Source organism: Lichenostomus cassidix, chromosome 21 (assembly GCF_008360975.1).
Source record: "Lichenostomus cassidix isolate B80296 chromosome 21, HeHo_3.0, whole genome shotgun sequence".
Taxonomy (NCBI): domain Eukaryota; kingdom Metazoa; phylum Chordata; class Aves; order Passeriformes; family Meliphagidae; genus Lichenostomus; species Lichenostomus cassidix.
The window spans coordinates 337,190-352,895 of NC_139501.1; the positions used below are offsets into that span (position 1 = coordinate 337,190).

Below are 15,706 nucleotides of genomic sequence, written 5' to 3' on the forward strand. Positions count from 1 at the left end.
CTCACTGGCCTGCAAAGGACTCAAATTTCCAAAACACATATGGTGCCAGATGCCTAGGATTTAGAAATAAAATCTGACATCTGGGGCTTTTTAGCCGGTCTCTTTAAAAACAGTTGTAGAAAATTCAAGCCTTGAATTTTTATGTATGTTTTTTAATTACTTAAAGTCCCTCTTTTTAATTTTTTACAGCATGCCAGTAGGAGTTTGAAAAGCAGATATAAAAACTTACATTACAGCTGAGAAAACACAGCTTTTATTCTTTGGTTTGTGGGGTAGCCCAAGTTTTTCTTTGTACACATGAGGTTTAGATATCATAACAACGTGTGCTACCATTTCAGTGCAGGGGGTAGAGAGGGGGGAAGAAAAACTTCAAGACTCTCTAAAGCACCAAGGCTTATGGCCTTTTTCCTTCTTAAAGCTCAACATGTGTTCTTAATCTTAACACTTAAGACCTGAAAACAGTTTTCCAATTTCCGGACTGGCTCCAGGCCACTGTCAGGCCACAGTTCCCAAGGAAAATTGAAGCAGAGTGTTGTGACCATAAACTGCCTTTCATGGTTGGGTTTACAGCTGTGCCACTGAGGGATTCCTCCTGTACAGTGTGCACAGCACAGTCAGCTGTGGCCCACCAGTTACACACCATCAAAGGGTCTGCATGGGTATTCAAGTGTGGTAAGGGGGGAAGACAACTTTTCCTGCTACAGGTAAAGGGCTGTAAGCATAGCCTAAAGGATTTCATAGGAACATCTCCCTGTACAGAGAACACCACAAGATAACTGTGAAAAATCTTGGCCAAGTTTGTGAGTCAAAGGAAGACCTCATCTCCATGTTACCGGCTCATATTCACTCCACCTCACATGTCAACATTTACTGGCTGATTAAATGCTTGGGCCAGTGGCTGCAAAGTACTTTGGAGTAAAGCACTAATTCTCATTGCCAGAAAGAAAATCAATTTCGGTTAGAAGTGGTTACTTTATTTACACATGTCACAACACAAACTAGTCAGAATTGATGGTCTTATTGCCAAGGTCAAGTCAAGAGTCAAGGGGAGTGGGTCACTGTCTGTCACTAACAGGGCTGTAATGGGAGCCACCTGTTACACTCAGCTAACTAAAATCATTGAAATGAACCCAAATAGCAAGAATATTTGGCCATTACCTGGATCTGAGCAAGTGATTTAAATACAGTCCTTCAAGTGCAAGCTCGGCTGAACAGGATGTACAGAGGAATATAAACATGTAGAATTATATATTACACAAAAAAAGAAATCCTCTGACAACTGGTCTTTGCCTCTTTTGGTCAGTGGACTAACTCCACAGTTATTTCATCTCAAATGCAACACAGAAGATACAGAGCTGAGAACAGGTCTGAAGCCTCAGATACACAAGTTGCATCCAAAACTACACAGTAAAGCCCTGTCTAAAATCAGATGTATTTCAGCGAGTACTCAACTCATATCCAGTGCTCTATCTGCACCACCCACGAAAAAGTCAGATGCAGAGAAAAAACTGGCTGGGGATATGGCAGAGCTGACATCCATTGGTTGTGAACTCAATAGGTGCTTTCCTTGTGCCCACAGAAAAAGCCATGCATGTTCCAAAACTGATTATGCTCTAAAGCTGAAGAGTTGGAAGTTGGTACCTTAGAAGCAGCTAGTTCTTGGGTGAGCTCCTGGATTTTCTGTTGCTGCTGGATTAACAGCTCCTGGACAGCTGCTAAGGTTGTCTGTAACTGAGTCACTGTGAGGGAAAAAGCAGGAGAATTAAACAGAGATACATGCACAAATAAACTCTCACACACGCCTGTCCCGCTGTCTAGCTACAAAGATGCCTCTATTCCTACTACATTTAATTTATCTATGCCCGCCTGCTCACTTTAATCCATATGATTTATTTGCACTATGGGTAATCTACCTGTGCTGCATCTAACCTCCAGTATTTCTAGTTTATCTTTCCATTGTATAGATGTCTATAGCCCACAGTATATCCGTCCAAAACCTCTCCCTTTTAATTATATTGGTTTATGATTTGTACATCTCCCTGATCTTACACAATGTTTGTATCATTTATCTATCTCGGGGCTCTTGCAGGCAAACACTGGGGCCAGCTCCAATCTGGGAAGAGGCTGCTCTCAGGATTGACCTTAGGGTATCATGAGACATGAAAGATGCTTTTCCTGTCACCCTTCAATGAAAAGTGTAATTAGCATCCTCCCATTCTCAACCCACCAGCTCCTTCGATATCTTTAACAAACTTACTGCTGAAAATCATGGTTTTCTTCATCCCAACCAAATATACTTCGCAGTTTTCCCCTTTTATCTCAAGAGAGCACCCTCTATTCTCTTCCTGCATCCTAGCAAACACAGAAGAACTTCTGCTGGACTCCAACTTCACAACTTTTTCTACAGTGGTACTTTATGCAAAGCTTCCAGGCAGTAAACAAGCTGATAAAATATATAAAATTAAAAACTCTATTGGTGTGACAGGTAACAGCTAATCCAGACCATCATTAGGGCATCAGGTAATGAACAGACACCCTATAGAGTCAGTAACAGAGAAGGTGGCTAAGGTCAGAGAGGCACAGTAATTACAGACTCTCCTGACCCTTCCTCGGATTTTCAGATGGAAGGTGGGGAGAAACCACCAAAAAAAAAAAGCCCCTGAAAACATCAGAGAAGCAGAAATTAAAAATGAACTTTACAGCCCTCCGAAAGGCTGTCATTTTATTCCCCTTATTAATATTCTGAGGTTGGGAGCCTTTCCGTAAAAACATAATTAATTGAGGCCGTGCCGACAGTAAACAAGCAATTTCAAATTAAACCGAAATGACGGCGGCTTCATTTGCAAATGTGAACAGATTCTCAGAGCAGATAAATGAAGTCACCACATAAAGTGGAGATGGAGGGAAAGAAAAGGGTGGGGGTCTTGGCAGAATGCAGGATACAGGGAGAAAATCTTTGAGGGGTGAATTGATGGAGTCATTAATCTTTACCTGTCTGTGTCACACTGCCACTCATCTCAGAAATGTTTGACTCAATCCTCTGAAGTTGTTTCCTGTCTTCTTTGCCTCCCATGATGAGAGGGACCAGGTATTTCTGCATGGAGTACAGAAACTTTTTCAGGAAATAGGGATATGCAAAGCGCTATTTCTAATCTACCAGCAACATCCTCAAATCCCACCCCCCCGAATCTCAGCCTTTATCACAGAGCCAGTGATCATTTATCCACACATCTGGCTGAGAAAAGAAATTCCCTTTGTAGTAGATGTTAAAAGAAGTTGCAGAAGAGGAGTTTTGTGGTTACATTTGTCGGGTGCTGAAAACCAGTTCCTAAGTCTGGACGCAGACATGAAATCAGCCTCATTCAGCCCTTGCAGAGGGTGGACTTGATCTAACAGGTCACAACTCTCCTCTAGCTACCATGGAATCTTCTACAGCCTCGTCCTAGGAACTGAATATGTACTTCAGTAAGAGCATACACAATGGAAACTACCTTGTTTCTAGAAGTTTGAGATTCACAGATAAAAACTAGTTTTGCTTGCCACTTTTTGACTCTGCATTTTCATGTTAAGTGTTTACATTTCTCAAATATACCAATGGCAGAGCCAGTGAGAACAGAGATCCTTCACCAGCTTGGAACCAACATGATCATTTGGACACAAGCAGCATAACATGTTTCTCTCAGAGTACAGAGAGTTACCTTGTAGAGCTGGTGGAATCCAAAGGCAATTCCTGTCATTATGATGGCCAAAGCCCCATAATCTCGCCATCTGGAGCCAGGGGGACCTAAAGGCCAGAATCAAGAAATAATCATAGTCAGAACTGCAGGTGACAACATTTTTTTACACCCATTTTATCAGAGAAAAGAGCAATAAATAACACACAGCATGCAGGCAGGCCCCTGGTCGAGGACACTTAAACATCTAGCCATTGACACTTGCCTTGTAGTGTGACAGGGAGAGAAATCACAGCAGCAATTAAAAAGGTTCCATCAAGCTGTTCTGCTCTACTCTTTCCTTGCAGAAGGCACTCTAAACTTAGGTAACTATCTCTGTGGCTGGTACTAACTAAGGTTAACTCTTTACCTGAATACCTATTGTTCCCCGCTGTAATTTTTGCGAATGGGGACAGAGCCAGACCCAGAAGACTGCAGGAGAAAAGAAAGAAGAGAGTGTTTTAAGAAAGAAGAGAAACCTATCAGGGTAATAAATGGGTTTATGAAAACTGTGTCAGCAATTATGGACCATATCAATGAGGAAGGATCCAGTGTCTTTCAAGCTTATATTACAAATAGGGACCAAAGCACACATAAAGAGCAGAGAGAAAATATGCAATTAAATACCTACAGAGAGAGGTAAAGAAGCAGATAAAAGCTTGAGATATTTAACACACAATTCTGCACAGAAGCTTAGAGACTCCACAGAGAAAAGCAAAGACATGGTATGCTCTGCTCCTTCAAGCAGAATCAGAAGATACCTGTAGTTTTCCACCAGCCTTATCCTGTCACCTCCCTCGCAGTTCCCTGAACGAACCTTGTACTGCCCCCGGTTTTCTTTAATAATGAAGAGGATGCAGAATGATCTTGCCTAAAGTTCAATGGCAGGATGTGGGCAGAACTGACGCGATGGGAGACTGGTGTGGTCTCCAAATCTACATGTGACTATTATGTCCCATAAATGCATTATGTTCTCCAAAGTCTCAATCTGGGCTTTCAAAAGGAGGCTTAGCTAGCTGAAATGGGTGGGCGTTGGTCTTTCTGCTTCGTTCACCTTTTGCCATTTTCCTTGTTACTGAATTCTTCTACAGGCATTCATTCCAAAAGTTACCCCTAATCCCAGCTTTCAGGGTCCAAAGACAGGCACTGACTCCCAAATACTGGCATGCAGAGCTTCCTGCTACATTTTAGGACACAGCTCCTGAAATTATCCTCTGGCTAGAAATCTGAACAAATTAAGGCATCTCTGTCAGATCTGGTGAATAGTGTCACCAGGAGTATTTTGGGTTACTGCAGTTGCAGTTTCGAGCTTAGGCACACGATCAAATTATCATAACTTTTTAACTTAATGAGTTAACACACGTCAGCTAAGCTGCAGTAACTGGCTGTGTACATGCCAGGATTTAAAATGTTCTCTGGCTAATCTTGCTGCAAACCCCATCCATTCCACTTTCCCCTCTGTGCTGTGCTCCCACTGTCACTTCTGGTAGCTGAAGTCTCTTGGTTGTCCAGTTCTCTGCCCTGAACTTCTGACTAAAAATATCCTTCTGTGACAACACAATTTGTTCCAGGCTAAGCTGCCTGTTGTACAGGGTTAATTATTGCAGGGGTCTGTGGATCTGTCCACGGCTGTCCTTGATGGGCTGTCCCAAACTGCCTCCCAGCTCCAGTGACCTCTGAGCAGAAAGGAGACACACCTGTAGGAATCCATCTGCTTTGCCCTTTCACCTCGCTCATCTCTCCCGTCATTCCTGTAATGCTTGAGCTAAGAACATTTTATTGCCCCCTGGTTTTCATTATTAATGAAAAGGGACCAGAATGATCTTTCCGAAAGTTCAGAGAGTCTATAAAGACAAGAAGCTGAAATGCCATTTTACTCATTTTAGAGATGTGTGAAATCTGTCTTGTGACAAAAAAAAAGTGAGGGGGTGGAGAGAAGAAGTGCGCAAGTGAGGGACACAGTAAAGGCTCTGCACTGACCCACAGCAACTCTACAATGTTATGAAGAATGTCACAGCTCTGCCTAAAATCCACACTCAACCTTTCTTTTTCTCTGTAATTCTCTAATCTAAAGCATGAAGAGAGGCTTAGGAGTTTCTCAGTTTTAAGCTCTGTGCTCACACTGACTGCTTTGCTTATCCTCAATTTCTCCACTTATAAAACAAATAAAATTCAGATAAAGTAAAAAAGCACTGACAGCCTAGTTACTCTCCACTTTAGGCACTGGGAAAGTAACAAACCATTCTACTAAAGAGACCTTCAAAATGCAAGTGGAAGGCACACAGACATTTTCTCCAGGTATAAGTCTGTGTTTTCTCTAAGTATATTTAATTTTCACAGCAGTCACTGTAAATTGCATTTCCAGAGTAAACACTATTTTTAAGATCCCCATTCACCTAAGAATTAACTTTCCTAACAGCAACTAATTAGGCCTTGTGCATCCAACTTAAGGTCAGCGTCACTAGTATCCACATTTAAAACTATACAAACTGATGCTGGAAGAAGTGATTTCCAAAAGAAAACAGTGAATCCATGGAAAGGTGTTGGGGGAAAAAGAGGAGTTTGGATTCTATTTACCATTTTTATTTGTAAGAGAAAACAGAAGAATTCTACAGGCTCCCACATAATAAAGACACAGTGATGGGAAAAGAAGATCCAAATGGCAAGAAAAAAATCACTGGAGCTGATTTTTAAGCAGGTGTAAAATCTGCACAAACCCCCATAAATACCATGGGGAACAACACAGACAATAGCTGGATGATAAGCATGCAGCTTTGCACACCTTGCTCAGAAACTCCCCTGAGTTTGCTTGTAATTATATGGGTTAGAAAGGTAAAAAAAACCCCAATAAATTAATCATTTAAATATTTAAAGTCAGATTTTTGTCCTCACTGCTGGATTAGAGTATTTCATAACACCAACAGCAGACAGCCCTGGTTTTTTACTGGGGGTTCATTTTAGAGCATGTTTAAACTAGTCAGATTGAGTGATGCTTCCAGCAACTAATCGCATGTCAAATAAAAGATATTTTAGGTAATAAATTACTGCTACAAGTAATTCAAATGTCATTTATCAGTTTTATTATCAGTCAGGCAAAGTCTTGTTTCTCTATATTAATCAAATTCAAGCTTTTTTTAAGCTTTTTTTTTTTTTAAGCAGTTTTGACACCTCTTGGCAAAAGTACAAACTGGAGGGAAGGAATTACTCCTCCAGAACAAAAGGAGAAGTAGTAGAGATGGTATTGACCTAAAATACTAGAAATTTAATTATTGTCTCTTCCCCAAAAAAGTTTTTATACTTTCTCTTCAACCAAATGCAGAAGGGATTCAGCATACAAGACCTATGCTACTCTGAAGGCTTACAAGTGTGCTTTTTTTCTTGCTAACTCTTCAAGAATTAGGAAGTATTTATACAAATTACAGCTACTTCCAATAAAACATCAGAACATTAAGTTCAGATCACAAAGCTCAGCACCAGTTTACAGTTAGAACCCCCGGGAAGGCTTTTATTTGGTGGTATTTTTAGTCACCTTTGATTTCCAAGCATTACAGAATCATACTTTCAAAATTCTCTTTCAAGCTGTCACTAGGAACATTCTGATGTTCAAATTTTAGTTGAGGTTCTTACCTAGCAAGAAGAAAGTGGGAACTGCTGCTTTAAGGAAACCCAAAACACCAAAAGAAAAACAACCAAAGAGTGACAAAGCTGCCAGGGTTAACAGTGATGACAGTGTTTCCCAGGCTGAATTGCACGCTTCTTCCCTGCTCTACTCATATTAGTGGAACACTTAAATAAGGGAAACTTAACTCTTCCAGTACTGGGTTGTGGTAAGAGTTAGCTGAACGAGCAATGGACAACATCAAGAGGGATCTGGCCCTGCTACTTCAGCAAGACAGCGGATTTTGCTTTCCTGGCATTTTCTGTGGACTGCAGCAGACAGAAATTAGCCCAGGAGGCAGAATTCAGGCCTGGAGCTCACCAACACACACAATACAACAGCCAGAAATATTCCAGTTCTGAGCCCACTACCATCACAAAAGCTTTTTGTCTCAAACTGCCAAACCAGAACAGCTTAAAACACAGAAAGCAAGTCTAGTATTGTCCCCAGCAATAGCAAACCTGTGCCATAAACTAATAAACATAGCTCTAAGTGGAGTGTTACATCAGTCAATATCTGCCATAGAGCTGTTTAAGAGCAGCAACAAAATCCTATTCTTGATACTTGGCAGGTAAGTGAAGTGATTTTCAAACTACCAGACACACATGTGAGCTGAACAGCTTCTTTTGATGGATTTTTAATGGTGTGTACTTCAGGTTTTATTGCATGGAGCTTAGATACTTTTTGCGAGGTTTGTTTTAAAATGCAAATATATATGTAAATTTTGAGTCTAAACAGATTATGTTGGGACTTTAAAATTTCTTTGAGAGCGTATTTTGTACACAGAAATCATACAATGACATCCACATAGTCTACACAGAATTTCTGCTGTCACACCTCAGATTATTTAAGATCAGAGAAAAAAGTTTTCCAGGTTTTACATGGGAAGACTGAGTCCCATGTTGACAAAGTGCTTTTCTCATGTCCTTACAGTGTGTCAGAATCTAATTTGCATTGACTGTCCACCTCCAGGTCAAAAGGTGTCTCAGGCTGGTATGGATGATGTTTATTTGTAGACAGTGATTATTTGTGTATCATTTTCCTGGTGTAACATGATCTTGTCACAGGCATCAACAACCACAAAGTGCATTCAAAGTAACATTTGGTGTCCAATTCTGACAAAAAGTGTGTCATGAGTTGAACTGAAATCTGGGATGTGACACAGCAATCTGTGAAATCGCTGCAGAAATCACAGCAGAAAGCAATTGGGACCAGCTATTTTTCAAAGTGTTACTTACTATACACCACGGGGTGAGGAGGCTGAGCTGGCACCGGGTGAGCAGAAGGACCTGGGGACTGTGGCTCATCCGTGCTTGTGCCCGACTGCTGGAAAGCCAGGTCGATTTCTTCATCTGTCAGGCCTGGGGGAGCAGAGGAAATGAAATCAGTTTAGCACCTTTACCCACTTGATGCACGCATAATTAAATTCTCAAGCCAGGCAGAACCCTTTCAAGCTGCAAAGAATTTTGGCACTGACTTGAGCAGTAATGCCTCCCCAATTTTGGATTCACTGGAATGTCTCCCTCTCTCTTTCTCTGTTGCAATTTAACCTTAAGCGACAGAATATTAGCCTCAACGCTGCTTCCAAATGTGGCTCATTCAATTTCCTTAATTTATCCTTGAGTTTATTGCTGCTTTTGAAGTAGCTTTCTATTGCAATTCTCCATTCTTCCCCCGAAAAAAAGATACCATCAACTGCAAATGTGGCTCATTTTAATCTGTAATGGTGTAAAAAAAAAAAGAGGGGAAAAAACTAACAATAATGCATGAAAACAGACAGGGAAACAAAAAACTAATTATTGGGTTAGACGACTAATTAGTCTAGATCGTTTCCGAAGACGGGAATAATTTGCTTTATTTTATGACAAATGCAGAAATAAAAAGAAAAAAAATCAGGACTGACTGTGATTAGTATGAATGGGACACAGAATGTAAGGAGGAAATAAAACTATAACAAAACAGATCAAAACAAGGCCAAGCCCAAACTTTCAGCTGAGCATTGCCCCGGCCCATTGGTGCATGATTAGATTGCCCCAGGGCAGCCTGGTTTTCATTTCACACAGAGCTGTAGTAACAATGCACACATGGTACACGTTGCTGCAGTGACTTCTGCCATCAGGAAACGCCAGGATGACCATCTGTAATCAGCCACAACATATGGAAAGAATTTGGCCAGCAAGGGGGAAAAGAAAAGCAGCTAAAGGATTCACGATGACCAGCATCTGTGGAGAAGGAAACACAGCTGGATTATTTTTTCCAACAGGAGAAAACATCCTCTAGAAATAGTATTTAGTATTCAGATGGCAACCATGAAGTGGGACCTGGACAGCTGTATATCATTTGTTGTGTTACTCTCCTGCACAGAAGCACATAAAAACCCAGTGTCCCTGCTATGAGGAACACATGAAGGGATTCAGGACCTTTCACTATACATTCCATGTATGCAAAAACATTCAGAAAGGTGGTATGTGAGAATATGGATTTAAGGAAAGAGATTTAGAGGCAGATCTAAACAAGAGATCACTTGATTCTCACATGATTCTTGCAGGGACTGAGCACAGTGAGGAAAATTGTATGAACGGGACACCACTGGGAGAAAAATGGGGGAATATTTTCTCTCCATCACCCCTGCTCGAGATGCATAAAGCATTGCTGGTAGATGAAATTCCTGAACTTAATCCTTTATAAAACTTTGCTTTTTAACATCCCGGAGAAATGGAATACAGAAAATGGTCAGGTCACTGGGCATGTTAGCTAAGCTTCAAGAAATTTTTTCAGGATCTTTAACTTCACTGCATACTGGGGGTCTAGACAGAATAATCTGTAGCGCAAACAATCTTGCCAGAAATAAATACACAAGTCTGTCTCAGAACTGTTATTTAATATCATAAGCACTAACACAGTGCTAGTGGTATTCAGAAGGGCTTCATTACTATTAACAGATCTTCTTATTTCTGTGAGCATGTGAGATACTGTGAGTTCCTGTGAAACACTATTCATCTACTCCACAGAGCATTTCAGAGAAATTCAGTGACTTCTCTACCAACAAAATATTGTCAGTGTAAGAGACAGTATCAGAAATCTGAAGTTCCTGATCTTTGGTCCTGCAATCTGACAGAATCCCCCTGTGACTTGTATTTGATGCATGGCTCAAATAGTAAGACAAAATCACACGTAACAATATGGAACAAGACTTGCAGCGAGAGTAGTAAAAGGCAGATAAACACAACTCAGCCTATTGCTCTACTCACAAAAGCAGTATTTATGGTGTCTAATACACGTTGAAAAGCAAAGTCCAATCAGAAAGAAACTGTTGTAACCAGCTACTAATTATGCAATGTGGAACGCATAAACAGATGCCAACCAACACTGCAGATCACCAGCAACGACTGGATTTCATAAAGATGGAGATAACATTAGCTGCTGGCTGCAAATGTGGCATTTTGTTCTATTTCCATGCAAATCTGATAATATTTAACACTTAAAAACATCAGAATAATGGAGGATCTTCACTCTGCAAAAAGAGCAGAAAACAATGTCTGTTGTTTCCTAACCATACCCTATTCTCATCCTGTCTGAGAAAAAAGCAAAAGACTTTTGCAGATAAAATGCACCTCTAGGATCATTCTGATCTTGCCAACTGGGCACAAGTATCACTGTTTCCATTTAAACCCTGCTGTGCTGTGAAGAAAAAGCTGATGTGAATGATAGATCGATGTGAATTGCATTGCAATTCCTGGTTTGAGTTGTACAAACTAGAATTGTCACTATTTCCCTGGTCTATAGTGTTGCCTTGTGAAGTGGTCTTGGCCATGATACTAGTGGCATTAGCCAAAAACCATCACAACTACATCCCTTCTTAATTATCGTAGGAGAAGACTGGGATTGCTATCACCTTGGAAAACATCTTCATTCATCTGGACAGGATGCTTTTAAGGCCTTGAAATCTTGGCCTCCAAAAATCAAGGGAGTCCTGGAGCTGATTCCTTAAGCATATATATGGAGTAAGTCTGCACTGTGGACACTCAGTAATGACAAGTCATCTGTGCACTCAGAAATACACCTGTCATCATGCAGGTCATTCCTCACACACAGTAACAAAAATGGACAAGATATTCTAAGGCTCTGCTCAGGCAATTATAGTCAACTCATCACAATTCCCTTCTGAATTACTTTTTTTTCAAATTCACCACCTACACACATGTATGCACAAAGCATGAATGTTCCATGCCCAAATTATTCAACCATGATATTTTTATTACATACAAAAGTGGGAATTTCTAAACCAGATCTGAGTGTCATCTGTTCCAGTATCTCGTCTTGCTTTATCACAGTCTTATCACTGCACTACATGAAAAAGTATCCATGTTCATTCATTGTTCTGATTTAGCAGGAAATTGGAAACCCAAAAATACCCCTGCCCTTGGATGCAAAAGCAGTGCCACAAAACCTGGAGCTTTGTGTCTAGTATAACTCTCAAATAGGTATCTCAAGAAAATCACCTGTTTAACAGTGGAATTGCTCTAAATCCACTTTCCAGCACTTTGGAAAACAAACATTTTCGTTGTTCTGCGGCTGCAGCAAGATCAAGTCCATGCAGAATGCAAAAGGTTAAAAGGAACAATAAAGGAAACTGCCAATTGTAAGTGAATTATATTTGGCTTTGAAAGCTGAGCCACGGCTATATTATAAAAGGCATCTCTTTGCGTTGTTTACCATCACCCTGACTAATGCAGACCTTTTTTTTGTTTTAAATAATCTCATGCAAATTAGACACACACTTCCTTCCAGTTGATTGCTATCTGCAAGGAATAATCTAACCGCAGAGGATACTGAGCAAGGACTGAGCTGAGGAGAAGGATGCACGGAAACTGTCTTCAGAGCCCCTCAGAATGCAAACCTGTTCCCTTCCCCCAGCCACCATTTCACTTCTCTACAGCACCACAACCATTGCAAAGAATTAGTCGTAATTTTCACAAAGCTTTAAAAATTCCTTCTCAGGCTTTGGGGTGTTGATTTGAATAATCCAGCACCCACGATTGTTTTGCACTCAAAGGCTCTTGCTGACCCTCTTTTTTGATTGTCACTGCTGCCACTCAGTTTGCAGGCATCACTCAGCCTCTGCAAATTGTAGTCAAACACAGAAACAGAGCAAATCAGAGAATGAAATGGGTTGTCACAAGCATTTCTTGGTGCCTGTACCTCAGGTGTTGTATAAAGAACTCGTTTGTACAAGAACTTTTAAGACTGACTGTCTGTTTATGTCCCTTTATAATATCTATTACTATTCAAGGACCTCATGTGCATCAAAATACTGTTCCTCTTATGACCACTCTGAAGTAGGGGAGTACTTACTGGTACCCATGTTTCACAGATGATGAAGAAGTGAGACATACAGATATGAGAAGTGCTCCAAGGTCAGAACTGAACCTCTGGAAGCCAGAAAATAAAACTCAGGAGATAAGAGTTTTACATGTTTTCTGACAAAACACAGCAGCAATAATTGCAATGTAAAACCCTTCCATGAACTTAGCTAGATGAGCCACTGTTTTTTCTTCTTCTGACACAGGCACTGACATGTAAGTGACAACTCTTTTCCCATCCAGTGCACTGAAAATATATTTTTCTTCATTATATTCCTCCTTGCACTGCTCAGTCCAGTAATTCACACAAGATTTTCACAACCTGAAGGGTACATCAGTTTTGGGGAGAACATTTCTGCTTAGGTGAAATTAAGAATTCTGCCATAATAAGGAAAGGTGGTGGAAAGAATTCAGTTCCTTTGTGGGTTTCCAAAGCCAGCTTTATCACCACTCTAAAAGACCACCCTGGAGCAATCCCCACATCCACCCTTCAGCAGGGACAAAAGGCAGGAGAGGGTGTGGGGCAGGAGGCAGCAGCTCTTGTTTTTTTCCCCCATGCTTTCTATTAAAGAGAAAACAAAACAGGACAGGACAACTACTTTAGCTACAACGTGACCACCTGAAGTTAGTGCCTGGTATGACTAAAAGGAAGATCTACTGATCAGCACCCTGAAATGACATTACACTTTTGTTCCTGGAAGCCACTGAGTCAACTCTGCTCAGAAAGAACATGGCCACATTTGAAAAGAATCATCATAAAATCCTTCTGGGATCTGATCCAGACTAATGATTCCACCTGTTCAGTCAGTTACATGCAGTGCTGGGTGACTGCTATCAAATATGTCTCCTACATTGTACTCTACGCTTAGCTGAATGTATTTCAAAAAGGTCAAAAAGGCAGCGTCTCCTGATCCACTTTCTTTCACACATGGTCATTCACGAGGCTGAACCCAACCCAACATTTTAATAAAACCTAAGGTTTCAGAAACACCACTCTCATTTTTTTCCCTTGATTTACACTGAGACACTGCAATTGAATGTAAACATCCTTCTGCTGCACTTCCAGCTCAAACTTTAGTAAAGGAACCCACACATCAAAGGCACATGGACTGGTCTCAACTGTCAGGCTGAAAAATGCAGAAATAAAAGTAATTTCAAAAGTTGCTGAAAGGGCTTTGAATTCTTACAGCTCTATTCATCTACGAGACTGTTAATTATGCAAGTGCAATCTTTCAGAAACATGATACACTTTAACCCATCAGGGTGACTAAGCAGCAATCAGAACTGATAAGGGTGCTCTAACCTCAGCTGCACAGCACTAAAATAAGGAAGGAAAATCAGACCAACAGAACAATGCTAGGAATTACACACTGAGTCAGCCAGGAAAGAAAAGGTTAAAATAAAAAGTATTTTGGCATAACAAGTATAAATAAATAAATAAATAAATAAATACAGCAGCAGTTTCTCTTCCTGGCTAAGCTTTTTGGAGTCTATAATAAAATGGAGTGTAATGGAGGAGAGGAGGGCAATGTCAGAGGGTGAGGGTTTGGGAGAGAGGTTGTTAAGTATCTCCCTCTCCTCAGCTGTGTTTACGCCATTTACTGATCCTGGGTGATTGATAGACAGACAAAAGAAAAGCAAGCATATAGTAACCCCCCTCTGGGAGCATCAGCAAAGGGGATAACTCCTGACATCATCTACAGCCCCAAACTCTCCTCAGCCACTTGTAATTAAAAAGACAGACCAAGATACGCAAACCAGAGAAAAAGTAAAAGAGTATTTTTTTTATTATTTATTATTAACATTTTGTTGGAACAGTAGAGTGCAATAAGGACTCTCAGAGCCGTTAAAAGTCGTCGGGTGACCTGCAGACCCCTATTTCCCAGAGCCTTGTATAAAATTGAATTTTTTAAACATAAATTACACGTAATGACGACACTGTAAAAACTAACAGTAATGGAAAGCTGTGCTGTATTTCATTAGCCTGTATTATTCCGTGCCACCTGATCCAGCCGGGCCTTGTTTATGAGTTAGTGTGTTAGCAGATGCCGATGGAAGCATTTGCTTCGACCTTGCTCTTCTCATTGGGGCATGAAATTACGACGGCAGCACCTTGATATTACAGCCATAAATACAGTAAACTGCAAATTTAAGCCAACGGCTCCTATTGTCTCTGAACATAAAGCTGATCGGTATTTATTTAAAAGGAGAACGAAAAAAAATATTATATATCACCTTGTTTATGGGTCCAGTGTCCCCCCTTCCCCTAATCTGCCTTATTCACTTGGTTAAATACTAAACAAACAAACGAAATCCTCCCTATTTTCTACTGATTAAATATTCTTATGAAATTACTATTGTCTTCAGAAAACTGGATCAAAGTATTTTCATGCTGAATAAAAAAGGGCAAGTGACTTGCTTATCATGTCTTGGAATAGAAAAAGTGAAACAAGTACCACAACTTTTCTCCTCTGTTATATATATACGAGAAGTTCAAAATGGAAAATGAAAAAGGTGCTTCCGGTCACTCATTCACATTTGTATGTAACACGTGTATGCACATGAATGAGAAACATGTTTTCTTCCAGTTTTCTATTTAAAAGTATCTCCCATGTTAATACTATTTCAAAACAAGGAGGAAAGAGACGGGAAAAAAATTGCAGTTAAGATTGATGGGAGGGGAAAAAAAGCCTGGGATTCCTTCTCTGAGGCAGCAAACAGCAGGGAGAATGCCTCACTCTCTTACAGGCATTTTGGGTAAATACCCACTAAAATTTATCAGAGGGGAAAAAATCAAATACAAAGGCAAAAGGACATTGTAATATCACAAAGCATACCACAGCATAAATCACAGCATTGTAAGTCAGTCCAAAATACATTTCACTGGTAGTTTCAAGGCAGGGAAAATACAGTTTTATTTGCAGTAAGAGAGGTCAGGTCTTCCTCTTCTAATGTAAAGTAAGCTCCTTGCT

The 15,706-nt window shown here is 40.4% G+C and overlaps 1 protein-coding gene across 2 annotated transcripts in view; it reads right to left on the reverse strand.

Annotated features, from left to right (window-relative positions):
- The window catches only part of PEX14 (peroxisomal biogenesis factor 14), a 64,166-nt gene that overhangs the window by 4,541 nt on the left and 43,919 nt on the right, over window positions 1-15,706 (reverse strand). For both annotated transcript variants that reach the window (XM_085080165.1, XM_085080164.1), the window contains exons 4-7: window positions 8,610-8,732; window positions 3,699-3,784; window positions 2,992-3,094; window positions 1,642-1,739 (exon numbers count right to left, since the gene is read on the reverse strand). In XM_085080165.1, the coding sequence (XP_084936291.1) occupies window positions 1,642-1,739; window positions 2,992-3,094; window positions 3,699-3,784; window positions 8,610-8,732 (410 nt within the window). The remainder of the gene's footprint in view (window positions 1-1,641; window positions 1,740-2,991; window positions 3,095-3,698; window positions 3,785-8,609; window positions 8,733-15,706) is intronic.